Source organism: Equus przewalskii, chromosome 29 (assembly GCF_037783145.1).
Source record: "Equus przewalskii isolate Varuska chromosome 29, EquPr2, whole genome shotgun sequence".
NCBI lineage: Eukaryota > Metazoa > Chordata > Mammalia > Perissodactyla > Equidae > Equus > Equus przewalskii.
This window is the reverse complement of record NC_091859.1, coordinates 28,927,065-28,955,051: the sequence shown is the minus strand read 5'-3', so window position 1 is coordinate 28,955,051 and position 27,987 is coordinate 28,927,065. Positions and strand designations below refer to the sequence as shown.

The following is a 27,987-nucleotide window of genomic DNA, read 5'->3' as shown; positions in this document are numbered from 1 at the left end:
GGATATTTGCACAGCAATATTCATTGCTGCATGGTTTTTAATAGGTACTAACAGGAAATGATCTAGGTGTCCATCAACAAGGAATAATTACATAAAGTTTAATACATCCATACGATGAAACACTAGATAGTTGTTAAAAGAAATGAAATAGATTCATAGAGGCATGAGAAAGTGACGGGAAGTAGTTGCAGAATAATAGGTATCTGTGGTTACATTTATATTTTTATATAAACGTGTATGTACATATGTGCATGTAAATGCATAGAAAGAGAACTCAAATCGGACTAAGGACAGTGATCAACTGGAAGGAGTATGTGCTGGCGGTTAGAAAGTGGATTTTCAAGTTTTGTTGTGTGTACCTATGTGTTTTTTAATCTTTAACAATGAGAATTTATTAAGATCTTACTTCTCTAATCTTTAAAAGGAACCAAAATAATAACTTAATCAAAGCAGGTAAAAGATCTCTTGAAGAGCCTTCCCTGAGGCCCACGAATCTGCGGAAGGTCGTATATTTGAGTGCCCACTGGGTACCACAGCACCATGCTAGATGCAGAGATTATTATGAAAAAACAGGCAGACAAGAAAGTTGGATCCAAGATGAATCTCACTGGGCTAAAATCAAGGTGTTGGTAGGTCTGCATCCTCCTGGAGACACGGGGAAGAACCCATCTCCCTGCCTTTTTCAGCTTTCATGCATTATCCAACCTCTTGCTTTTGTCATCACATCTACCACTGACTCTGAGTCTCCTGACTTCCTTTTATTAGAACCCTTGTAATGACACTGGGCCCACTCAGACAGTCCAGGATAATCTCCACATGTCAAGATGCTTAATTTAATCACATAGTCAAAGTCCCTTTAAACATGGAAGGTCAGATATTCGTAGGTTTTGAGGATTAGGACATGGGCATCTTTGAGGTCCTATTACCCAGCCCTGTACATACAGAAAGTCTGCTGATAATTCCAATACCTGGATCTCCTGTGGGGCTGTTTTCTATTGGCTGCTTTGTTTTTTTTCTCTTGATTTTCCATCATTGGGTCTTGTTTCCTGATATACCTGCTAAACTTTCTAGTGCATCCTAGTCTTCATGCATGAAAATCATAGCGATAAGTTAAGGCTCTGAATGATGTTATCTTCATCCAGAGAGGAAGATACCATTTCTTCCGGAAGGCTGTTAGAGCAGATTACTTCAACCCAGTCTCGGATTATTCTGATTCAAAACTGTGTTTCTGTCTCTGTGAGGGCTGGTCTATTTCCATATCACATTAATCCTACGGTGTAGCTCAGCAGGGGGGCTTGGCAGGTCCTGCCAAACCTCTGCTAGGCTTTTCAACCTCTCAGCTACGGCTTCTGCTACTCAGCCTCTTAGAGTCTCAGTTTGCCACTTACGAATCAGCAAATGCCTTGAGGTGAAATGTGGTGCCAAATGTCAAGCTCACCTCTCCGGACCGTCCCTCCTGAATCTCAGTTCCTCACATCCTCAGTGTCCTAGGTCTCCAATGCCTTCAAAAATATTTTTATTGGGGCTGGCCCCGTGGCCTAGTGGTTAAGTTTGCGCGCTCTGCTGCAGGCAGCCCAGTGTTTCGTTGGTTCGAATCCTGGGCACGGACATGGCACTGCTCATCAAACCACGCTGAGGCAGCGTCCCACATGCCGCAACTAGAAGGACCCACAACGAAGAATATACAACTATGTACTGGAGGGCTTTGGGGAGAAAAAGGAAAAAATAAAATCTTAAAAAAAAAAAATTTTATCAATAAAAGCAAAAATGGACAAATGAGACTACACCAAACTTTAAAAGTTCTGCCCATTAAAGGAAACAATCAACAGAGTGAAAAGGCAACCTACAGAATGGGAGAAACATAATTGTAAGTCATATATCTGGAGAAAGGGGTTAATAATCAGAATATACAAAGAACTCCTACAATTCAACCATTAAAAAAATGTAACCCCATTTAAAAAAATGGGCAAAGGACCTGAACAGGTATTTTCCCAAAAAGATACACAAATTGCCAACAGGCGTAGGAAAAGATGCTCAACATCACTAATCATTAGAGCAAGGTAAATCAAAATCACAATGAGATATCACCTTACATTAGGATGGCTGCTATCAAAAAAAAACAACAATACTACTCAGCCATAAAAAAGGATAAAATCGTCCCATTCACAACAACATGGATGGACCTTGAGGGTATTATGTTAAGTGAAATAAGCCAGATAGAGAAAGACAACTCTGTATGACTCCACTCAGAGGCGGAAGTTAACATATAGACAAGAGAACCGATTGGTGGTTACCAGGGGAAAGGGGGAGTGGGGGTAGGGCACAAAGGGTGAAGTGGGGCACCTACAACATGACTAACAATAACGTACAACTGAAATTTCACAAGGTTGTAAACTATCATAATCTTAATAAAAAGTTAAAAAAAAACAACAAAGAAAATGACAAGTGTTGGCAAGAATATGGAGAAATTGGAACCCTTGTACACTGCTGGTGGGAATGTAAGATGGTGCAGCTTCTATGGAAAACAATATGGAGGTTCCTCAGTAAACTAAAATTAGAATTACCATATAATCCACTTCTGAGTATATATCCAAAGGAATTGAAAGCAGCATCTCAAAGAGATATTTGCACACCCATTTTCAGTGCAGCCAAGAGGAGAAGCAGCCCAAATGTCCATCCACAGATAAATGGATAAAGAAAATGTATATACGTACAATGGAACATTTTTCAGCCTTTAAAAAGAAGGAATTTCTGGGCCGGCCCAGTGGCATTGTGGTTAAGTTCATGCACTGTGCTCCTGCAGCCCAGGGTTTGTAGGTTCAGATCCCAGGCTGAGACCTAGCACCTCTCATCAAGCCATGCTGTGGTGGCATCCCACATAAAATAGAGGAATATTGGCACAGATGTTAGCTCAGGGCCTATCTTGCTCACCAAAAAAAAGAAAGAAAGAAAGAAAAAGAAGGAAATTCTGTCATGCATGAACATGGATGAACCTTGAGGACATTATGCTGAATGAAATAAGCCAGTCACAAAAGTACAAATACTCTGTGATTTCACTTACATGAGATATTTGGAGTAGTCAAAATCATGGAAAAGAAAGTGGAACGGTGGTTGCTAGGGGCTGAGGGAAGGGGGAAATGGGGAGTTGATCGGTAGGTATAGTTTCAGCTTTGCAAGATGAAAAAGCTCTAGAGCTGTTCCACAACAATGTGAGTGTAGTTAATACCACTAAACTATATACTTAAAAATGGTTAAGAGGGTAAATTTTATGTTTTTTCACCATATTTAAAAAAATTTTTTTAAAGATTTAAAAAAATATTTTACCAGCTCTTCTGGTTGTTCTCAGCAGGAGCGTTGTTCTGATATAAACCACGCAGTCATAGCCAGCAGCCCTGAAGGCTTTTCTATTTCTGTTTTTAGCAAATATAGTTGCTTATTTCCCTGCTTCCATTCTCTTGCCCCTCCAGCTAATTCTCCACTTCATTGTTAGAGCTCAATTTTTGAAATACAATCAGAGTATGCTACTGCCTTATTTAAAACATTATCAGGGGCAGGCCCTGTGGCGAAATGGTTAAGTTCACGCACTCTGCTTCGGCAGCCCAGGGTTTCGCCAGTTCGGATCCTGGGTGCTGACATGGCACCGCTCATCAGGCCATGCTGAGGTGGCGTCCCACATGCTGCAGCTAGAAGGACCCACAACTAAAATATACAACTATGTACTGAGGTGCTTTGGGGAGAAAAAGGAAAAGTAAAATCTTTAAAAAAAACAAACACTATCAGTGGCTTTTCATCATGCTTACAGTAGAATAGCATCTATAAAAAAGCCTGCTACCTCACCAACAACATCTTCAGTTTCTTTCCTTTTTGCTCATTATGACCCAGTGGCATCGCTCTTTCTGTTCCTCCAACAAACTGAGCTCTTTTCCACATGAAGGCTTTCACACATCCTGTGCCCCCTTTTTGCCTGGAAATTTTGACCCCCACTGGCCATCAGGCATATCTCAGATTAAACATCACTTCCTTAGTGAGGCCGTCCCTGACTACACAATCCCAAATAAATCCCTTTTATTTACTATATATTTTTTTCCTCTATAGCTCTTATCAAAATTTTTGATCATTTAATTATTTGGAGGTTTATTGGTTTAATCCCTATCCTTCCCTCCAGACTGACTATAAGCTCTAGAAACATCCAATCCATGTCTCTTTGATATAGTTCAATGCCAAGTATTTGCTTGGTACATAGACTATAAATATGTATTTGTTGAAAGAGTAAACCAACAATTGTCGTTTTTTCAATTGCTCTGTAATACATATTCATTTTGCAGGAAAATTATTTCCTCTTAGGTCTTCAGTGGATGGCACTGTTTGTTCAAGAATCTCTAAGTGTAAAAAAAATCACTTAATAGAATGGCTTTTTGGATTGTTTGTTTCTTCAATCAGTATTTAATCAGGACCTCCTCTGGTGGACATGTGACTAAAACCCTTCAAAGAGCTCGGTTATCTGGTGAGAGAAACTATTAAGATATTTTAACTTAGGGATTGACAAAGTTCAGTGGGCAGATCTGCTATCTGCTTTTGTAAATAAAGTTTTACTGGAACACAGTCATGCCCATTTATTTGCATATTGTCTCTGGCTGTTTCACAATACAATGGCAGAGTTGAGTAGTTGCAACAGTGACTATATAGCCACAAGCCTAAAATATTTACTCTCTGGCCCTTTAAGGAAAAGTTTGCCCACCCTTGTTTTAACTTCAAAAGAGCAAAATGAGCAAAAACATATATTTTTATATACAAGCTATGGCCTAAAAAGTGGGTTGAAATAACCTAATTTGAAAAGTATAGCTACCTTAGAAAAATCTTATAATTAGCATATCAAGGTAATTGACAAGTATACTCCCATGTCCTTGTCAGGAGGCATTGGAGGCAGCCTAAAATAGTTAAATGAACTGTACAGAGTTCATTGACCCCCCCACCTTCCAAGGACACTGGGCCTGGGCCCCACACAAAGGAATGTGTCTGGACTCAGGGCCAAAGATGGCCACTTCAGCCTTGACTCTAAGGCACAAGTTACAAAAAATACATCCTGCGTCATGTTCCTTGTTTGAGCTGGCCACCCCGAAGGGCACCTGACAGGACTTTAGAAACATCCCATCCATGGGAACAAAAAAGATAAAAACACCCCATCTGTGGGAACAAGAAGAAATAACTCAAAATATCCAAATGTCTAAAACCCTGAGTCAGAACCCAGAGAAACCTTAGGATGAAAGGGAGTCACAGGCAGAGAATAATTGGAAGTCTTGCTGAGGAAAGGACACGTGGCCTCAGACCCGGACAATTGTCACTCCCACCCACCGTACGAACTGTTGGGACTTCCCTGGCTGATTGTGGTGTGGATGTTGTAAGTTGCTCCCCTTTATCCCTGTTCCTCATTCTGTTTCCCTTTATCAATAAACTTTGATTGCTTAAACAACCAAGTAGCCTTGGCGGTACCTGTCATTCCTTGCCCTTTGCCGTTGCAGGAAACACGAACCCACTTGCAGTTAATAACTGAGAAAAGTAGACAAAATAGAAGACAAATAACTTTTTAAAGATCTGAAAGAGAGTCAAAGCAGGCAGAAACCAAAGGAGAATTTACTAGCAACTGGTAAGAAGTATGATTTGTGGCTTTTTGCCTGACAGTGTCCCTCACCCCTTCAAAGCCAGGAGGGAAACATTGCCATCATACTGGCTCAAGGTGGTAGCAAACTGAGTTCAGGGTTGTTGGAGGAGAGCTGGAAATTTGGGAGGAATCCTGAAGCAAGGGACCCATAGGAGGGATGAGATCCAAAATCCGAGTATAAACTCTGCCCAAATCCATGGCCGACCACTAACCTGCATGCAGGGGGCCTGCTGAACCAGCTGTCAGGAGTCCTTGAAAAACTGCTGCACCGGATGTGAGGTGTGTTTGCTGCCATTTGACACACATATTCCCCAACAGGTGTGCACCTCGGGGAGCAAAAGCTGAAGCCCTGTGGGTTTATGAGAGCAGAGAACAAAGGTGGGACTGCCAGAGCAGCTTGAAATTCAGAAGGGAAGGCGGATAGTCAAGGGAACTGCAAAGGGAGTGAACCCCCAAATCTGAGCAAAAACATTGGCCAAATCTTTGTCTACATGAAGAACCGAGCAGAAATATAAGCTGCTGCACTCTACAAGGTTTGAGTCCAAGCAAATTTCCTTCTTTCTAAGTCAAAACCCCAATAATTTTCTTAGGAATATAGCAGAATCCAGGGGCCAGCCCGGTGGTGCAACAGTTAGGTGAGGGCGCACATTCTGCTTTGCCGGCCCGGGGTTCACCGGTTCGGCTCCTGGGTGTGGACGTGGCACTGCTTGGCAAGCCATGCTGTGGTAGGCGTCCCAGGTAGAAAGCAGAGGAAGATGGGCAAGGATGTGAGCTCAGGGCCAGTCTTCCTCAGTAAAAAGAGGAGGATTGGCAGCAGTTAGCTCAGGGCTAATCTTCCCCCCCCCAAAAAAAAAAAAAGAATATAACAGAATCCAGAGTGTCAGTGAATTTGGGTGGTTTTTTTTTTTTGATGAGCAATAAAATATAATTAACCAAAATTTGACATAATAGGAGAAATAGATAAAATTATAGTTGGAAATTTTAACACTTCTCTCTCAGTATTTGATACAAGTAGACAGAATATAGAAGAATATGGAAGAGTTGAATGATACTCTCAACAACTTGTATTAATTGATATTTCTAAAACATTCTACTCAACAATGGCAAAATAAATATTTTTTCAAGTTTATAAGGAATACTCAGCAAGATTGGCCATATGGTAGGCCATAAAACAAATCCTAATGCATTTATTTATTTTTATTTTTCTAATTATTTTATTGAGGTCATAATGGCTTACAACATTGTGTGATTTCAGATGTACATTATTATATAACAGTATCTGTATAGACTGCATCGTGTTCACCACCAATAGTCTAATTTTCACCCATCACCATACATATGTATCCCTTTACCCCTTTTGCCCACCCACCCCACCCCCTTCCCCTCAATGCATTTAAATGGATTGAAATGTTATAGTTATATTCTCTGACCACAATGGAATTATATTAGAAATCAATAACAGAAGAATCTCAAAATCCCTAAATATTAGCACAAATCTCAAAGACATTATGCCGAATGAAGAAAACCAGTCTCAAAAAGTCACATACCATGAGATTCCATTCATTTGACATTCCTGAAAAGATAACAGTATAGTGATAGAGAACAGATCAGTGGGTATCAGGGTCAAGGAGTGGTTGGGAGACATGACTACAAAGCGATAGAGCAAGGAATTTGAAGGAGGGATGGGGAGTGGAACTGTTCTGTATCCTGATTGTGGTGTTCCTTACATGAATCTATCCATGTGTTAAAACTCATAAAACCATGTGCCAAAAATAAAATCAATTTTACTGGATGTTAATTTTAATATATCTAGTAGTGTGATTGGCCTTTACATGCATTTGGCTTCAGGATTCAAATGATGTCAGGTCTTGGATTTTCACTGTTTTTTTTTCTATCTCTTCCATGGTTTTTGCTACATTCTTTAGGTTCCATATGCCAGCCCTTGGCAGCTTCAGGTTCATGTCAGGACAACACCAAATCTAGCAGAAGAGAGAAAAAGAGCACACTTAACCGATAAATCAGACAGAAATCCCAGAAATGTCTTGCTGGCCTTGATTAGCTTTATAGGACATTGTGCGTACAATCAAACCAATCATTGTAATTGAGAGGATAGAAGGGATGCATTGATTAGCTTAGTCTAGATCGTGCATTCCATCCCTGGATCCTAGGCCGGTAAGGGGGGCGAGGTAACTTCATGGGAGTCACATGGCCTAAGAGAGAGGGAGAAGCAGATCCCCAGATGAAAACCAGGGTACTATTATCCCAAGATGTATACTTAAATAGTGGGTAGCAAAAGCAGTGCACGGTCATTACATTAACCAACCATTTGGTCATTTGCAGTCAAGCAGACCACACTGTTACTATTTACCAGGTACTGGAGCAAATAATTGTTTATTTATTACAATAGGATGAGTTTTTTAAAAAAAGAATCACCATTTCAAAATTCCTTTTAGAACAATTTCATTATTTGGATGTTTCTCATGTTTAGGCTCCAGGATAAAAGAACTTCTAAGATTTAATAATAGCTAATATTTATTCCTTGCTTATTCCTCTATTTCTCCCACTCCCTCCATCTTCCTGTTCCAAAGGGTCACTAGGTTAGCTGATCTTATTTTAACACTGTCTTTCAAATCGATCACTTTTTTCTTCCCCCTCCCACCCTGTACCTAGGATTACTCGCTTAGCCTATGGCAGTTTCCCCTAAGTAGCGTCCATTGTCACCTACCACCTTCCATATTGCTAACAAGAGCATCTTCCTCAAATACGACGTAATTAACCTCACTGTACTGCTTAACTATGCTTCAGTGAGGAAGAAGACCAACATATTGAGTAGTTATCCCTGGACTGTGGGATTGGCAATTTGATGTTTTTGTTCTTTATACATTTCAGTATTTTATAATGTTCAACAACGCAGAAGAAAAAGATTCCGTGCTTTGCATCCCCTGCTTGGCATGGTAAAGAAGATCCATGAGACCCTGCCCCACGTCTCCCTCTTTGCCTACTCCCCTCAGCCCCGTGAACACTCCATTGTAGCCCAGATGCTCACAAAAGGAGCTCAAAGAAGTCTCTTCCTGGAAGTGCCTTGGAGGCCACTGTAGGGGATTAAGGGCTCTCCTTCACTCAGAGGGTCCCCCCACGCCTGCCTTTTATTTTTTAGTGTATCAGGCTTCTTCATAATATTTCCTTTGTGTATTTAGCTTCTAAATAAAGGTTTAAAAGTCATTATCCTAGCTACCATTAAGGAAGTGTTTTCTGACCCTGCCGTGCTCTTTCTCTCCTTCATGACTTGGCACTTGCTGTTTCTAGTTCCTCTGATGCCATTTCCTCCTCTATCTTTTGGCAAACTCTCTCCCTTTACAACTCAGCTTCTGGGGCTGGGGGTCAGGGTAGGCAGGATGTTAAATGTTTGCTGAAGTCCTCCCTCATGACCCAAACTAAGTCAGTCACTCCTTTCTCTCTGTGTTCCTCAGCCTCTATTCAGTCACTCAGTTCATTTATTTCTCCATTCCATAAACTGTATTCAAAGTGTCAAGAACATTGTGTGTCAAGAATTGTGTTGAAAACTGAGGTGAAAGTCGATCAGCACCCTCACTGGCCTTCAGTTAGGTCCTCCAGATTCGTGTTTCCAAAAACTCTGTTTCATCTTTGATAGTACTGATCACACTTTGATATTTGCCATTTCCTGCTGGATTGTAAGCAACATCTGCCTCATCCACCTCTCTATGCCCAGCATCTACTATGGTGCCTACAACATGCCGGATACTCAAAATTATCCATTGAATAACTGTCCTTAAATTTGACGTGCAGTTTTGTGGGAACAGACACAAAGGAGCAATATAGGAACTAGGAACGTCTATCTTATCTGAGGCCACAGTAGAAGTTGCCCAATCATTTTTGTTCTGGTCGTGTTGTAATCCCCAGAATCTTTTAAATGGTCTTTTTGCAACTATTTCCTTTTTTTGCAACTTCTTGCAACTATTTCAAGAAATCTGAACCCCCAAATTTTCATCTCAGATGAGGATAACTTGCTTTCAACTTTGCTTCTTCAGCTTTCTCTAGACTAGTCACTTTTTCTCTTATTTCCCTTGTCTCAGCAAAGATGTCTTAGGAATGTCTGCAGACACGGTGCTCCCTTGTACACCGGAAACTGGGACAAGCAAAGAACATGCCATCTTTTCCAGCAATTTCCATATCATTATTTAGAAGAGTATTTCATAATTTAATAATTATGAAAATCATAATTTCAAAAAAAGTGGTGATTACACCAACTGTCTTTTTGTTATTGATCTCTAGCTCAATTCCACTGTAGCCAGAGTCATACTCTACAATTTAAATTTATAGGCTAGCATATGGTGAATTTTTGAAAATTTTTTATATGTACTTTAAAATGTATATCTGGTAGTGGGGTACTTCCATATTTATTAATTAGGTCAAGTGTGTTAATCATATCATTTGAATATTCTGCATCATTGCTAATATCTTTTCTGCTTCTATCAGTTATTAAGAGGAGGATGTTAAAATCTTCAGTTATGGCTGCAGGTTTGTCTATTTTTTCCTGAAGTTCTGATAAGTTCTGCTTCACAAAATTTGAGGCTATCCTACTAAGTGTATACAAATTTAGAACTTTTACATCTTCCTGTCAGATTAACATTTTCTTTTGGTTACTGTTTGAGTGGGTTCTTTTAAAATTCTCTTTTCTGAATCTTCATAGTTTATGAATCTCTCTTGCAAGAGTGTTGTTTTTTAAGGAATCTGATAATCTTTGCCTTTTTAATTAACGAATTTATAAATGGGTGAACTGGTGGTTTTTGTTTAAATAAATTGAATAAAATTTTTAAAAAGAAAAGAATATATAAAGGCTGATGATAATCCCCCAAGTTGCTGAGAAAATGAGCACTTTTGATACCCCACCTTGTGGGTGCCATCTGGTTATGCACATCAGTGTTTAAACTCCTTCCTTTAGCTCGACCCCTTTCTGAGGTTGAAGACTGAGGTCATTTCCTGAAAGCAGCTCAGGAGAGCGGCTAGAAACAACCTAATGTCCACCAGCAGGGATAGATTAGATAAATGACATTTACGACTCTCCATGGAGTATGGGGCAGGTGCTAAGAATGAGTGCAGAACTTTACAAGTGAATAGAAAAAAATAAAGCATTTAGTCCATTTTCATTTACTGTAATTACTAGTATATTTAGCCTTAAATCTAACATCTATTTTTTCCATCTATCTCATGTTTCTTTCTCTCCTTTCTCGCCTTCTTTTGGATTGATTTTTTTTAATCATTCTATTATCTTGATAGTTGATAGTTTTATATTCTATTAACTTGGTAGTTACACATTGTATTACTACTCTTTTAGTCGTTGTACTAGAGATTACAATATGCATCCTTAACTTATTAATGCCTAGCATAAATTAGTACTTTTATTTTTCCAAGACAATGCTGCAACCTTAGAACACTCAAACTCCACCTTCTCTCCCTGAAAATCAAATGCTATTTTTGTCATGTATTTTAATTATATATATTTTTGAACTCCATGAAACTTTATTAGAATTGTTTTAGAGAACTAATATTCCCTTACATTTGCCCTCACATTTACCTTTCTATTGCTCTTCATTCCTTCATCTCTGAGCTTCCATCTGGGATTATTTTTTTTCTGCCTAAAGAACATTCCATTCCTCCAAACCCTCCAAACTTATCCAACAATTTTTCATTGTGGTCTGTATATTTTCATATATATGAAATATATATATAAATATATAGTGGATAGATATATCCACAAGATTTTCTTCTTATTCTTCTTCATATGGTCAAAATTCACTTAAATTCACTCACATATTTGTCTTTTTTGTTGGTCTTCATTCCTTCCTGCATTTCCAGGCTTCCATGAGGGTAATTTTCCTCCTGTTTGAAGGATACTCTTTAATATGCCCTTTATTGTGCTTTTGACAAATTCTCCAGGTTTTTGTTTCTAAAAATGACTTTATTTCATCTCCATTTTTGCTGGGTATCAAAATCTAGATTGGCAGGGCTTGTTTGTTTGTCAAACTCTCTAACTGCATCTGGCGTAACCTACAATTATCAAGAGGATTGCACTTTTGGTTCTTAAAAACAAAAGTCTTAGGCATCATGAATATTTCATTGTATGTGAGTGAACATAAACTCATTTTCTAAAGTTAGGAGTTGGAGTATGTCACTATGGAACCCCCAGTGAGGAAAAACCACACTCCTTGCCCACTCCTCCCAGTTTGCATAGGATCAGAACAAATAAAATGAATATCAACATTTGGAAGCTTAAAAGAAGCAAGAAGTCACAAAAGGCAGTCAGGAAAATGAGTGGAATTGGCAAAAAGCAGTTGCCAAAGCAAAGCACTGGAGGTTTGCCGCAATTCTCCAAGCTTTAAAGATAGTTCTTTTTGTCTGCTTCTTATCTTCTTAAACACATTCATTCATTCATTCACTCATTTCCTCTCTCAACAAGTATTTCTTAAGCTCTGCTTAATGCTAGATAGTGTATATCCTGATAAATCAGACATGGACTCAGCCTGCAAGGAGCTTCCAGTAGAGCTGAAGGTACATAAGTACCAGTAACAGATTGAGACATCATAAGAGATACATATTCAGAGGAGTGAAAGATTACTTTGGGGGAATAAGGAGGTTAGGGAGGAAAGAATCGAGAAAAATGCCTCCAGGAGGCAGCATTTGAGCCTTACCTTTAAGAAGAGAAGGAATTTGGTCATGCTGGGATGGGGTCAAGGGACAGCTGACAAGCTTTTCTGATAAGCATTGTCCAGGAAGGAATGGGCAAGTACTACGGTTAAGCTGAATTACATGTGCAACAGAGCAGCGAGAAACGAGAATGCCAAATTGGAGACGGCCTTGAATGTCAGGTTAAGGAGTTCCGTTTGAGACAAGTGCTCAGCTAAAGCATGTCTGAGGGTTTCTTCTAGAGAGAGGAGGGAGAAGGGTATCTATCTATCTATCTATCTATCTATCTATCTATCTATCTATCTATCATCTCTCTAGGACCAGCTCTGTACCAGGCCCTTTGTCAAGGCTTTATACACAGTCTCTCATTAAATCCTCTTACCAGCCGACAACATAGGTATCAGGATCCTTAGACTGTAGCGAAGGTGCCCCCACGCCTTACCTTTCATAGCTCGACGCACACTGACACGCCTGATGTCTTCTCAGGCCTGTATTATTGACATGACTTGGGGTGTCAGATTGACCATTGAGACAGATCCCTGTGTACCTCAGAGTTGAGTAACTGGGAGAAGGTCCCACGGCCAGTAAGTACCTGCACCACCACTGGAACGGACGCAGCCGCCTGGAGCGGTCCCTCTGGCAGGTCACCGGCACCACACGCTGGCCCGGGCCCGCGGCTCCCGGAGACCAGCGCTCGCCCCGCCCAGTCGCACGGGATTGGCCGCCGGATCCCGGCCAGCTGACGGGGCCGGGCCGGGCCAGCTGAGGGGGCGGGTCCGGGCGCCGGGGCCCGGGGACTCGCCGCGCCGGGAGCAGCGGGCTTGGAGGCTGCAGGCCGCGCGCGGGCTGAGCCCCCCGCCTGCTGCCGGCGAGAGCGCGCCTCTCCGACATGCTGCGGCGCGGCGGCCAGGCGCTCCGGCGCTTCTCCACCGGCCAGGTGAGTCGGGCCTGGGCGGCGCTGGGGGTGGACAGTGAGGTTTAGACTTTGCTATAAGCCGAAACAATGTTTTTAAAATTGGAAGACTGCGGAGAACGATCCAGAGAGGGTCCTGGATGGGGCTTGTCAAGCAAGCCATTGTCTTCTCCGGGGAAGCGGCTGAGGATGCGGCTTTTGAACATCCGAGGTCTGGCTGGGATTGATAGGGTGGGAACAGTCACTTGGCAAGGGGGACAGAATCGGCTTCTTTTCCTTTTTGCCTTTCAATCGTGAGATCCCTGGTTACGAGATGGAGCCAAGGTAAGGACCGAGACCGTCTCCTGGAGGAAAGTAGTATCAAGTCAGCCGGGTCCTCCTTGGCGGCTGACAAGTGTGAGCGCTCCCAGCTGGCATGCAGGGCCCATTCAGATAATGGCACTCAGAGTTGATGGCCGCAAGCTCATTATTCCTGAGCTGCAGGCGGCAAGATTTCTAGGATTACCAGGCGCTGCAGAAGCAGGCAGCGCGGAACATGAGTAAACTGTAGCGCAAGAAGCGAGCCCCGGCTCAGCCCCGCGTCTTGAAATTGCATCAGCTCCTCCAGAAATGGACGGAGAGCGGACACGTTGCATTTGGCGCTGCCTTCAGTCCTTCGGGGGCCTCAGAGAGATGCCTCTCGGTGTGTAGACAGACTCCAAGTTGTTTAGGGAAGAAAACAAATCCATCCTATGTACATTATCTCTTTGGTAAGAAATAGATATTTGCTGTGTTGTGAAAGAATTTGCTTCTCGATTTGCCTACTCTGCCAAAGCCATATGTGCATGTGTGCATATCCAGATGTAAAAAACTTGGCAAGAGAAGTCTTGACTCGCACCAAGAACTGGCCCAAAGTTGCATAAATGGAAAAGCTTTTGTTCCCCAAACAATGAGAATTCACTTTAAATTCTAGTTTCTTTGGGTGTGTTTACCTTTTTTTAAAATAAGGGAAAAAGAGACCTGCTCTAGTAGGCTTTTGCTTGCTCCCATAAGCAGTGCTCTGGACTCCTCCTTAGCTTTGTCCCGCCACGTGGCACATGGGAATCTGGGTTGGATGGCACAGAGAGCAAGGGGCTTGTGCCTGCTCATTTTATTGGCCCCCTCTGTCAAACCTTTCACTGAATTCTCTTTTTCTGGAGAGCAGAAGGAAGTCTTGAAGAATGAAAAGATTACAATAGTGGGGTTTACATAAGATTTCAGTAATAAAAGCTGGACCTCTAGGCAGCCCGGTGGCACAGTGGTTAACTTCACACATTCCGCTTTGGCCACCCAGGGTCACCAGTTCACTTCCCGGTCTCGGACCTGGGCACTGCTCATCTAGCCGTTCTGTGGCAGATGTCCCATATATAAAGTAGAGGAAGATGGGCAAGGATGTTAGCTCAGGGCCAGTCTTCCTCAGCAAAAAGGAGGAGGATTGGTGGCTCATGTTAGCTCAGGGCTAATTTTCCTCAAAAAAAAAAAAAGGTGAACCTTCCAGGTGGTAGATGGCATAAACAAGAACGTGCGTGTGAGGAAGCATCAGGCATGGTCAGGGGTCGGGGGCCTGAACCTGACAGTACCCAGGAGAACATATGGAAGAGCAGTGACATAACGGCTGGGAAGAGGCAGGTCCTTCAGTGGCTGAAAGGAAGATGTAGAATGGTAAGGGAAGAATTTTGGATGTTTTACTCCATAGAAAATGGGATCCATCCTTTGGATTGTGTTCTGTAAGGACTGTTCAAAATCAAACATGGCTGATGGGAGCGTAAAATGGTACAGCCACTTTGGAAAACTGGCAGTGTTTCATAGTTAAACAAATACCTATCATATGACCAGCAGCTTCACTCCTAGGTGTTTACCCAAGAGAAATGAAAACGTATGTTCACACAAATACCTATTTGTGAATGTTTAGAGAGGGTTTATTCATAACCACCAAAAACTGGAGACTGGTTAAATATCCTTCAGCTGGTAACAGGATAAACAAATGGTGATGTATCCATCCATACAATGGAATCCTACTCAGAAAAAAAAGGAAAGAACTACTGATGCACACGACAACAAGGATGAAACTCAAATGTGTATTCTAAGTGTAAGAGGACAGACTCAAAGAGCTGTGTATGATATGATTCCATTTACCTGACATTTTGGAAAGAGGGAAAACTGTAGTGAGAAAACAAAGATCAGTGGTTGTCAGGGGCTAGAGGTGGGGGAAGGATTCATGACGATGGAACACGAGGAAATTTTGAAGGTGATGTATCTGTTCTTTATCTTGATGGTAGCAATGCTTGTATGATGGTGTGTTTGTCAAAACGCGCAGAACTAGGGGCTGGCCCGGTGGTGCAGCGGTTAAGTGCACACATTCTGCTTCAGCAGCCTGGGGTTCACCAGTTCAAATCCCGGGTGTGGACATGGCACCACTTGTCAAGCCATGCTGTGGCAGACGTCCCACATATAAAGCGGAGGAAGATGGGCACAGATGTTAGCTCAGGGCCAGTCTTCCTCAGCAAAAAGAGGAGGATTGGCAGCAGATGTTACCTCAGGGCTAATCTTCCTCAAAAACAAAAAAACAAAAAAACAAAAACCTCACAGAACTGTGCACTGAAAAGAGTATATTTTACCTTATGTAAATTATGCCTTCTTCTTATAAAACTAAAAAATTCACACAGTGCTTTTGGGTTTGGTATTAAAGCAGGATCGAAGAAGGATGAAAAAAAATCTCTCAGAACCGAGCGAAATCTGAGGGGAAAATTAGTTTATAACACTTCCTAATAGAATTAATTTTTTCATTCTCTATCTTAAAGAAATGGACTTAGAAATATCTGATGATTTCAGCTTAGTGATATGGCTAGATCTTTTAAATTAATGCAACTATATAGAGCAATAAAACCCTTTGTCAGTTATTATTGTCTGCCTCCAATATCTTGCCTGGCTCACTGCTTCTTGATTTCTCCCCATGGTGGGAGTTATTTAGCCCTCGTAACTATTTGGCACTCTGTTATTTAGCTTCTGCTGCCACTGTCTGGGACAAATCTGGCTGGTGGCTCTGGGTTCATAGCCTGGTTCCAGGACTTGAGGTTACCTTATGATCCAGTTCAACAGGTTGGACCCTTCCCCTGCTTCTTGGAACCAAGTTCTGACTTTATACCCTAGTTCTAGCGATCAGGTCCTTAACTTATTTCCTCATTGCCTGACCCCTTGATTTGGTGTCTAGTTTGTTTTTAGGATCTCCAAATTCAACTTCAAGCCATATTAAATTGTGTATTATGTACCAAGCACTTTGTTTAAATCCTGAGGATATAATAATAATAATAGATAGCACAGACATAGCACATAGTATGTGCCAGGCACTGTTATAAATGCTTTATATATATATATATATATATATATATATATATATATACTCATTTACTTTTCATGACATCTCAGTGAGGTAAGTACTGTTATCATGCCCATTTTACAGATAAGGAAACTGAGACCCAGAGAAGTTAAATAACTTTTTCAGAGTCTCACAGCCAAAACGGATAAAACAATAAACAAGCAATAAATAGTTCCTGCTTTCAAGGAGTCCACAGATTAGTGGGACAAATGATTAAACTTGTGTTTAGGTAAAGAATAATGAAACCCATAGAATAAATAATAATATGGACAATAATACAGACAGACAATAATAAAGATCATGCACCTAAAAGGAAATATAAATGGACAATAAAATATGAAAAGGCACTCAACCAAACTAGTAATCAAGGAAATGCCAATTAGGACAAGATATAATTTTTCACTCATCAGGTTGGCAAAAATCATAGAGTTTGACAATATCGTGTGTTGGCAGGGATGAGAAAACAGTTCCTCAAATTCTCTAGAAGCCAATTTGATGCTATCTGTTAAAATTTAAGTTTAACACATAGACACAGAGATTAGATTGGTGGTTACCAGAGGGGAAGGGGGGAGGGAGGAGGGTGACAGAGGTGACAGGGCACATGTGTAGGGTGATGGATGGTAATTAGTCTTTGGGTGGTGAACATGATGTAGCCTACACAGAAATTGAAATATAATGATATACACCTGAAATTTATATGATGTTATAAACCAGTTACCACAATAAAAAAAAGTAAAGCAAATATAACTCCCTCTAAAAAAAATTCAGTTTAAAAATGATTGTACAATTTCGCTTGTAGAGATCCTTTACTATCATTTTTATTTACCTAGGTATTACTTGTGGTATAATAATGATAATAATAGTTAACATTTATTGAGCATATACTATTGTCTCACACTGCACTAATACATTACATGCTTTATCCCACTAAATCCTTATAACAACTTTATGAGATAGGTAACAATTATTATTTCAGATCTTAATTGACAGAGGCTCAGCTCAGGATCGTACAGCTGGTGTTTCAGAAAAACAGTGGGCCCTGGGGTAATAACTAGTTAGAATCTCAGGGCCGCCACTTAGTGGCTGTTTGACTCCGAGCTGTATCTTAACCTCTCTGTGTTTTAATTTCTTCATCTGTAAAATCAGTTTAATAATCTCAGTCTCTGGGAGCCATTGGGCAATCAAAATGTGAGGATATGTATGAAATACTTGGCACGCACTAGGATCTCTTGAACTGTTTGCTGTTCTTTCCACCCCTCCTTCTGGACCCAAACTCCCCAGGGCAGAATCTTTTTTGTAGCAGGTGGACACACGCTGCCCATCAGCAGGGATTCTGAGATTTTACTGTGCCTGGGAGTCAGTGGAGAGCTTGTTAAATGCAGCTTCCTGGGCCCGAGAGTCTGACTCACTAAATCTGGGGTGGAGCCCAGAAATCCACATTTTTAACATGTCCTCCCAGCGGATTCTGCCAACACGGGCAGTGAGTTCTCAGGCCATATTGGGAGAAATGAGACTAGGGTCAAATAGCTCAGTCTGGTTTTTTGGAATTATGCTAACTCATGACAAACACTCTTAAAATCATAGAATCTGAGAATTTCTCAGGGTTAGAAACTCACCTCGTCGCTTCAGCTTTGGTCTAAGCTCAGAAAGAGCTTCAATGACTGTAGTATTGCCAGAGATGCTGACGTGGTTTCTTTAAACGCTGTCCTTCTGGGAGAAGGTTGAATCTGGAACTGTACTTCAAGTAACCAGATCACAGCTGAGCAGCACATTACATTCGAGTCAGCTCAGCCTCCTGGCTCTTGTGTGTTTTAAGAGTAGTGTTTTAGACGTCTTAAAATATCTGGCGTTGGTAATGGTATGAGATAAAGTCAAGTTTTTTAAAATAGCCAACTTGTTGGTTGTTTTTCAAGCAACAGCACTAACTACAGGATTTGAAGAGAGAATATTTATGGAACGTTTTGAGTTTTTGATGAGAGGAAGTAAAATGATCGTCATTATCTGTAGGCGAATTGTGCTGTGGTTAGAGTTCATCTGTTCACTTGTGAGTGTCTGTTAGACGTTGAAGCTCTAGGCTCTTTTGGCTTAGAAACTTTGGCTGGCCCTGAAAAAGAATTTTTTAAACTAAAACCTTAACTGTTCAATTATCAGCTCAATTGCAAGGAAGGCGTGAACTCATAGGCTTTTAAAGTTAATGCCTAAAAAGGAATGCCCTTAATAAAATGGAAAATAAGAGAAAATTGTTTCCTCAAATCAGATTTTCACAGTGAGACTTTACTAATTTAGAATGGTTTTCCAGATCATTAAAGAATCCCGTTTAGATTGAAGGGAAAAAAATTCTAAATCCAAATCGTGTGGAGCCATCTTCTAAAACGGAGGAATGAAAGGTAAGAGGAGTTCTGGGGAGCTGAGGTTGGTCTGTTACCAAGATGGGAAGCGCATAGGAAGTCATGACCCTCTGATTACCGTCTCTACACCCACAATTCCACATCTCACCCGCTTCGCCTGATGGCATTTCATCACTGTCTTAACAATCATCATGTCAACGTGTTACCTCAAGCCTTGTGAAAAGGCTCCATTTTGGGAGAATTTACAGAAGGTATAATTGCTTAAAGACGTAAACTTCTTAAAAACGTCAACCCCTTTAGTGATACTCTCTTCTATGTGGTGTTTATATGTCTTAATAATCGCTGTATTTTTGTGCATCAATGTTAATCTTCTAAAAAGAATATGGAAGACATGGCTAGTGGTAGCTCATTTTAGTTATTTTAAGTACATATGTGGGCTTTGGAGTCAGACAGACCTGGGTTCAAATTCCAGCTCTCCCTCTTTTAGCCAGTATGACCTTGGGGATATACTTGACATTTCTAAGCTTGGGATTCTTCATTCATAAAATGGCGCAAAATGTGGGACAATAAAACAGGATAGTTGTGTGGATTAAATGAAATGAAATGATGTGCAGGTCTTAATTCTTTATCTGAAACCTGTGGGGCCAAATGCGTTTTGAGATTCAGAATTATTCACATTTTAGAAAGTTAATATGGTACATAGATAGTACATGACATACAATTCACAGCCGGGTCTGGGACAGTATCTGTAACCAAACACATTGATTTTTCTGCAGCAAAACATATAAATATTCATATAATTTTTATAAAGACTGTAAATAGCATTATGTCAATGCAGGTCAGGTTGGAAGCCAATTGAGTTTGTGCAAACTTATAAGAAAACTATAAGGACTATTGGGAACATTCCATTAGATCAGTCCAAGTTTTGAGGTCAAATGAGTTTAGGCCACTTACCAAGGATTTTGGGATTATGGACTATATGAGAAAACATAGAATAGTGTCTAGTATATAGCAAAACCTTTAAAACATTATTAAAGCTCTTGGTTAAACAGTGCTCTGTGTCAGACACTGTGTTAAACCTATTGCGTATAAAGTCATCTATTTGAATCAAAATTGTGTGAGATTGGTATTATTGTTATTCCTATTTTACAGATGAGGAAAAAAAGGCAAATAGAAGTTGGTTACTTGTTTAAGGCCACACAACTGATAAGGGGTAGCACTAGGTTTTGACTCTAGGATCTGCTTTTTTTTTTAAAGATTGGCACATGAGCTAACATCTGTTGCCAATCTTCTTTTTACTTTTCTTCTTCTCCCCAAAGCCCCCCAGTACATAGTTGTATATTGTAGCTGTGGTCCTTCTGGTTGTGCCATGTGGGATGCCGCCCCAGCATGGCCTGATGAGTGGTGCCAGGTCTGCGCCCAGGATCCAAACCAGTGAAACCCTGGGCTGCAGAAACAGAGCACGCAAACTTAACCACTTGGCCGCGGGGCTGGCCCCTAGGATCTGCTTTTGACCCCTATGTTATACTAGGTGTTAGCTCTTGGCCTGTTTTGGAGGTAAGAGATGAGGCCATTTCTTATTTCTATATTGCAGGTGCATAAAAGCATTATCTTATTGAAGTAGATCTTGCTCAGAGTTAAACACGTCTTAACTGTGAAACCTTCACTTATTTGTTAACATCGGGCCTCATTTCACTAAGGAGTTGAAGTGGCTTGTAAAAATATATGTAATCCCAATAATTATAATGAATAATCAAGGAAATTAGAGAAAAGGGAAAATGATGAATACTGAAATGTGAAATTATTTTCACTACGGTCTATAGATGATGTAGTCGGGATTCAGTGTATGTCAACAAAAATTTTATTTTATAGACCTTTGCACCTTTTGTAGTCCTCAAGTCATCTTGTATGATTGAAAAAAGAATGTCTATTATCCATATGTCTTCTATCTGTGCCAACACCTGTCATCATTGAACTGTTTCACAGGTTTATTTCAAAAACAAGCTAAAGTTGGCACTCATTGGTCAAAGCCTCTTTGGACAGGAAGTCTACAGCCATCTCTGCAAAGAGGGCCACCGAGTCGTGGGTGTGTTCACAGTTCCAGACAAGGATGGAAAAGCTGACCCCCTGGGTGAGTGTATCTTGAGACACCTGGATCAAGGACTCTGCTCAGGCCTTTCAACTATCCAGCCTGGGGCCCAGCTCAGAGCCCTCGTCCCTCATTAGCATTTCTGTGCTTCCTCTTCTTTGCCATGGCCCCAAAGTCCCAGACTGCACACCTCCCCTCTGGGCTCGGACACATCCGCTCTGCCCGTTGAAAGCCTTCTCAGGCCAAGTCTATTTGCTGGGTGGTTACAGACTCAAAAATCCTCCTTCTCTGTGGATCCCAAGACAAAGGTGCAGGCCCCTCCTGTCTTAAGAGTTTCTCCACTTACCTCCATGGTAATCATGAGGGCCATCAGAGGAATTTCCAGGCATATATTTTTCCTGAATTACATTTGTGACTTTCCAGAGGCGCTCTGAGACATCTAGAAGAATGTCTGATGCAGAAGTGCCAATGGAATGAAGGGAAAGCCACATCTGATAGCAGAAATTGAGGCGGGGTCATAAAGAATGCATTTGTCTCAGAACAAATTATAGCTGTGGCTGCTTGGCTATTAAGGTGGAGTGAAGAAGATAGCGGTCCTCAGAGCAGAACTGCAGTGGGATTCTGAGTTGCAAGCTATTGTTATGTCAATAAAGGGTACAAGACACAGAGATAGAAATAGTCTACAAATAGTACAGGTAGGGAATAAGAACAGGCGACTCGAAGTCTTGGCGTATGACTTGGATCTTCATATATTGCTGGTATGATGTAACACATTCGTTGGAAAACAATGATCTGTGATAACCCTAAATTTTACCTTTTTTCTCAGAAAAAGCACCTCCGGGGTTTATCCTAATTCTTGTTACTACTTTAAAGATATTATGTTTTAACACTGTTTTTCAGGAGTCAAGCTAAAAAAGTTGGGTCAAGAGCACGTACACACGTGAACTTAATCACTTTATTTAGAAATGATTTTTGTTTCAAAAAAAGTTATCCCAACCTGGGGAATTCTGAGGGAAATTGCCTCATGAATTCATACCTGACTCCAAAGGCAGAAGGGGACAGATTCCTGTGACTGAAACTGCCTGTCCTACTATTATCTATTCCACCAACTTTGTATGGTGGACATTTGGGAGGACCGATATTTGTGATATCAGATTAGGAGTCAAATCAGGGAGACCCAAAATAATATTAGCTTCAGAAAGATGGAAGTCCATTTCTCAAGTCTGAGTCGGCCATCAGAGCTGTTGTGACAGCTCTGTACTTATTACAATGCAGGCTCCTTCGATCTGTTGTTTTGCCATTATCAACACTGAGCTTCCATCTTGTGGTCCAGGGTAGCTGCTTCAGCCCCAACTATCAAATCTGCATTCCAGCAAGCAGGAAGGGAAAGAGGGGAAGCAGAGGGCAAGCTTTGCGTTAAGTATGTAATCCGGAAGTTGCACATATTACTTCTACTTGTATCTCATTGGCTAAAACTTAGTCACAGGCCAAATCTGTTTGCAGGATAGGCTGAGAAATATACATTTTATTTGTAGTGGCTATGTGTTCAGCTCAAGGAGAGGAATCCTTACTAAAGGAAGAAGCAGGGCAACTAGCAGTCTCTGCCATGTATGTGAACTTCAGAAGAGTTGCAAACGTGATTCTTAGACCTCGTTTCAGAGTGTGTCCTGGGAAATGAACCTTTTCTAGGATCTGGTCCCACCCAGGACCAGGCCCCTTTTCCATTGGTCATGGCCATTTGGGCTTCTGGCATAAGAAAGGAAAAATACCAACCCAACTTATAGCATAGCCTGGGAGATGGTACAGCATATGGTATGTTCTAGAGTCATGGAATTAATTCTGACTCTGCCACTTACTAGCTGCATGACATTGGGCAAGTTACTTAAACTCACTAAGCTCAGTTCAACGGTACCCATCTTACATGGATTAAATGAGATAATGCATGTAAAGTGCTCGGTACCGTGCCTGGTTCCTAAAAAGCCATCAATAATGACAGCAGCTAACTATTCTTGTTGTCAGAATAGTCAACTAGAGCAGCCAAAAACAGCCTCAGAGTTGCCAAAAGTCAATATGGGACAGCAACACCTGGATGCCTCACATCTCAGTCGAGTAACTTTAAAATGAAGACTTCTGAGTCTCTTTCACCCCATTTTTCTTTTCCAGTCTAACTTTTCACAATTGTCTCTCAATTTCACCACATTTTTTTGACCACCATTTATCCATTTTTCTGTCATCTGACATTTGAGTTGTTTACAGTTTGTTGAACATGTACATTTTGTGAACATTTATTATACTGGTCTCTCAAAGGCTTCCAAATGTTTTGATCAAGGTGTTACCTTGATGGCCAGAGTCTTTCAGAATTTAGGCTTTTGGGGGGAGGCATCATCCCAACTGGAGCCAGTGAATGTCGATGGGATGGGGAGAAAGAAAAGGGAACCCCCAAAAATGCAGGCAAAAAGCCTCAGTTAAAGTTTCTGGATATTGCCGAAAATGTAGTTGCTTTCTGTTATTGATGAAAAATAAATATATATGCTTAAAAGTGTAAGGTGTATAGTTAGTAAGAATGATATTTTATTATGGAAAGAAATGGGTTTGTGCTGTCTACACTTGGGAGGGCCATTGGATTTTCACACAGAGGTAGGATGGAGTCATTCCTTTAGGGAGGGACAACATTTTCCTCAGCAGAGAGCCTTGGATCTGCGCCAGTATGGCAAAACCCTTATGGGGAGCATGTGTTCTCCATCCTTGGCCCTTCTCCTCCTCTAACTTATCTGATTGGTGAATTTGGGAGAAGGAACTAGACAGGCTCAGCTCAGCTCAGCGACCTTCTCCCTTTATCTGTTGGGATCATCTCTGATCTACAGTTTGCCCTGTGATAAAAGGGACGTCCCCCAGGAAACGGGAGTGGGCAGGACTCAAGGTTGTCCAACTGTGCCACAGGCTGAGTGTGTCTCATTCAGGTGGTCATGTCCTGGCACTTGGCTCCAAGTCTAAAAAAGAAACAAGCAAAATACTATATTCCTTAAATGGCTGTATCAGTAATTAAGGTACAATTTTTGATCTAAAAAAGAAAAAGCTTCAATTAAAATCTCAAAGTGTTATCTAGACACAAACTTTTGAGTTCAAACATATTCTATCTTAGATATAGAGGTAAAAGTCACCTTAGAAAAATGGATAGATCATGATAAAATTATAACAGGTCAAATCCTGGTCAGAATGTAAATTGTTCTTCGCCATGTTTTATTTATAAATGTTTCATGAAGCTGTAAAATTACAATGTGCGAATCCATAGCAATATAAAATTATGGCTAAATTTTTTTAATGAAAATCATCTTCTCTTTCATGCTTAGCTTTGGCTGCCGAGAAAGATGGGACCCCTGTGTTCAAGTTCCCTAGATGGAGAGTGAAAGGCAAGACCATAAGGGAGGTGGCAGAGGCCTACAGATCCGTGGGTGCTGAGCTCAACGTGCTTCCCTTCTGCACACAATTCATCCCCATGGATGTAATTGACAACCCCAAACACGGTTCCATCATTTATCACCCGTCCATCCTTCCCAGGCACAGAGGAGCCTCTGCTATCAACTGGTGAGGTTTTTTTAACAACAGAAAAGATGGGCCTATTTCTATCATCCATAATCTTTCTGTTTTTCCCGAAGTGATCAAGGAACGAGGTACATTTGAACAATTGTGAGGTCTTGATTGATTGCTACTATTACATGAACTCCCCTGAGATCTCGATGTACCACAGCATCCAGCACAGCATTTCCCAAGAATAGTCTATGGAGTCCTGGCTTCACTGAACATAACGAGGCATTGAGCAGACAAAGGTTCTATGGTCAGACAAGTCTGGTTTATGCTGGATTTCTATATCACAGGACTTCTTAAAATTGTGCTTTAATATGAGCATCATAATCACCAAGAGGGAATCTGAGTACATAGTGTCCTAAAACTTATTTTACTACAGAACTTTTTTTGCATTAACCATCTCAAGTATGTTTCAGCCAATGCTGAATTTCCTGAAATGATCTTCATTGTCTGTCTTCTCCCATTCAACTTTCTTCAGGGAAGAAGGCACTGTGCTCTAACATTTTTATTGCCGTATTTCCCGGTATCAAGAACAATGACTGGTACTTGTAGGTACCCATATACCATAGGTACACTATGTGTGGGTTGAGGTGGGCCTTTTGCGCCTTCTCTCCCTTCTTTTTTTTTTTTTAATGAAGAAGATTAGCTCTGAGCTAACATCTGCTGCCAATCCTCCTCTTTTTGCTGAGGAAGACTGGCCCTGAGCTAACATCCATGCCCATCTTCCTCTGCTTTATATGTGGGATGCCTACCACAGCATGGCTTGATAAGTGGTCTGTAGGTCTGCACCCAGGATCCAAACCACTGAACCCCAGGCTGCTAAAGCAGAACGTGTGAACTTAACCACTGCGCCACAGGGCCAGCCCCTTTCTCTCCCTTCTCTGCTTCACCTGCACATCTCCCTGATTGTCTCTCAGTGTCAAGTTTCTGAATACACAGAAAATCTACTCTTAGTTCAAATGTAATGAAAAAATTTCATTGTATTTAAAAGTCTGATTACATGAATTGATTTCTTTTTTGCTTTAGTAAATAATACTGTCGTAGATATCTTTGTACTTAAACTTGTATTTTTTCTCATTTCACATTACTTCCACATGCAGAACCATTGGGTCAAAGTATGTGAATTTTTTCAAGGCTCTTGATAACAAAATGCCAACTAATTCTTCAATATTTCTGAAAAGAGCGATTGGTTGATTGATTTAGGTCTTGCTCAGTTAGTAGCTCAGAGAAGTAAAGATGATTTAGATCTTGAGCATGGCTGACCCACCACTTCATACTGTCTGTATTAGCCTGTTCTCTGATATGCCTTAATTTGTATTTGTCCACAGATCCAGCTTATTGAATGTATTATAAGCTCCTGTAGGGCCAGCATTTTCGTAGGCTAAGCTTTATGGAGAACAAAATACAAATAGTTGAATTAACCAGCCATATTTTACCATAATTTACGTAGATAATCTCGAGCTAATTGTACCTCTAAGTGATGCTTATACCTGAATTACATGACCTAAATTAATAATCAGTTCCCCTCTTCACATTGCATTGAGTTTCCTCCGTTTTATCTTCCATTATCTAATTCTGCCTAATACAGGGTCAACTACCGTTGTAGGAATTGGACCCGGGTGGGCAAAATTACTTGATGCTATAGTAAAAAGCCAATACCTGGGAGTCAGTGAGTGGTAGTAATGATGGACTCTAAAGCCTTTTTGAGTAGACTTTAAATCATTAGTGTCTGTTAACGAGAAAGACTGCAGAAATGAGGATGTGTAAAATAGCAGTACCATTAAGTAGCACTTTTTACGAGTGCTGACATCTCCCAGCTCTACTGTTAATTTCTCATGGTGGCTTCATTCACTGTCTACTTTCCATGGTAACTACCTTGTGCTTAAGTATCCCTAATTCGTCACTTTATGATACAGTTAACCAACCTTTTAAGTTGAAACTCCTCTTTTCACAGGACTCTAATTATGGGAGATAAGAAAGCTGGGTTTTCTGTTTTCTGGGCTGACGATGGTTTAGACACGGGACCCATCCTTCTTCAGAGGTCATGTGATGTCGAGCCCAATGATACAGTGGATGCACTTTATAATCGATTTCTTTTTCCTGAAGGAATCAAGGCCATGGTCAGTATATTTATGCCATCAAGAAGAATTTAGTAAACTTTTAAGATTTGGAAATATTTTTCTTTTATTAAGAATTTGCTCATATGAGTTCTTATGAAAAACATAAAGCAGAAAAACAAAATCAGATTTTGCATTTACCAATAGGATGGTATATTTAGGGTGGAAATCTGAACTTTAAGATTTCTTAGTCTACGAAGCTGACTTGTTCTCCTGAGAGCAGTGATCAAATGGATGAAGTAGCCATCCAACTGTTATTTATTCTACCAAATACTTGAATCTCCACCCCTGTTTCTAATGACTAATCATAAAGAAGTGTACAGAATCTTAAGGAATTTTCCTATGTCGTTTGAACTTCCTTCAAAAGTATTTGAAATCAGTCTAGGTAACAGGGTGAAATCTGGCATTGCGTTATTTATTCAGATGTGCTCTGGATGAAAAGCTCAAAGCATGCACACTACAAAGTAAAAATATATTCGCTGTAAAAATCTTGAAAGATCATTTCAGTGTCATTGAATGTTTTCCAGAGTTTGATATGGTGGAAGTAGCAACACAGAGATGGGCAGTCAGATGCTATAGGGCAGTGGCCATTGATCGGGGAGGGAGGAGAGCAGTGCTTTGTGTCATGCAATGATTAAGAGGGTAGTGCTTTGGTGTCACCAAAGGTCTCATTCTACCACTTTGTTGTGTGACGATGGTAAGTCACTTAGCCTCTTTAGCCTTGGTTCCCTCATCTATAAAATGTGGATAATACTGCCTGATATATAGGGTTATTGTGACAATTAAATGACATTTGTGTAAATGTGGCACACAATTCGTGCTCACAGTGATAATTACAATCAAAATAGTACTTTGTGTGTTCAGGGGCATTTGCTCAAGCCCGGATCCTGTACCTGATGATATTATAGCCAGAAGTGGGTGGAATTGACCCTGTTCCCACGTGGCTTCCTCCATCTCCGGGAGGTTGGTCAGCAGTGAATACTGAGAGAGAAAACTCAGAACTTGAGCTCACCTAGGCCTCCAGTGAAGGAGACAGGCTCTCAACTCAAGGCAAACATAAATGTGACACGGAAGGGACCGCAGGACACATCCCAAAGACAATCAAACTCGTGGATAGATTTTGGCATTTTTTTATTCCAGGTGTCCTAAACTAGAAAGCAAGTTGAATTCCTTAAAT

The 27,987-nt window shown here is 40.8% G+C and overlaps 2 protein-coding genes across 3 annotated transcripts in view; one reads left to right on the top strand and one right to left on the bottom strand.

The window, feature by feature from the left end:
• WASHC4 (WASH complex subunit 4) overlaps window positions 1–13,023 on the bottom strand; it is a 71,300-nt gene extending 58,277 nt beyond the window's left edge. Inside the window, exon 1 of the mRNA XM_070600777.1 lies at window positions 12,807–13,023. The gene's annotated coding sequence lies outside the window, so the exon portion shown is untranslated. The remainder of the gene's footprint in view (window positions 1–12,806) is intronic.
• Window positions 13,024–13,124: 101 nt separating this feature from the next.
• The window catches only part of ALDH1L2 (aldehyde dehydrogenase 1 family member L2), a 58,183-nt gene continuing 43,320 nt past the window's right edge, over window positions 13,125–27,987 (top strand). The window contains exons 1-4 of one of the 2 annotated variants that reach the window (XM_008522860.2): window positions 13,125–13,301; window positions 21,006–21,150; window positions 24,459–24,693; window positions 26,648–26,813. In XM_008522860.2, coding sequence (XP_008521082.1) covers window positions 13,254–13,301; window positions 21,006–21,150; window positions 24,459–24,693; window positions 26,648–26,813 — 594 coding nt within the window. In that variant the 5' untranslated portion in view covers window positions 13,125–13,253. The remainder of the gene's footprint in view (window positions 13,302–21,005; window positions 21,151–24,458; window positions 24,694–26,647; window positions 26,814–27,987) is intronic. The other variant, XR_545300.2, reaches the window with a different exon arrangement.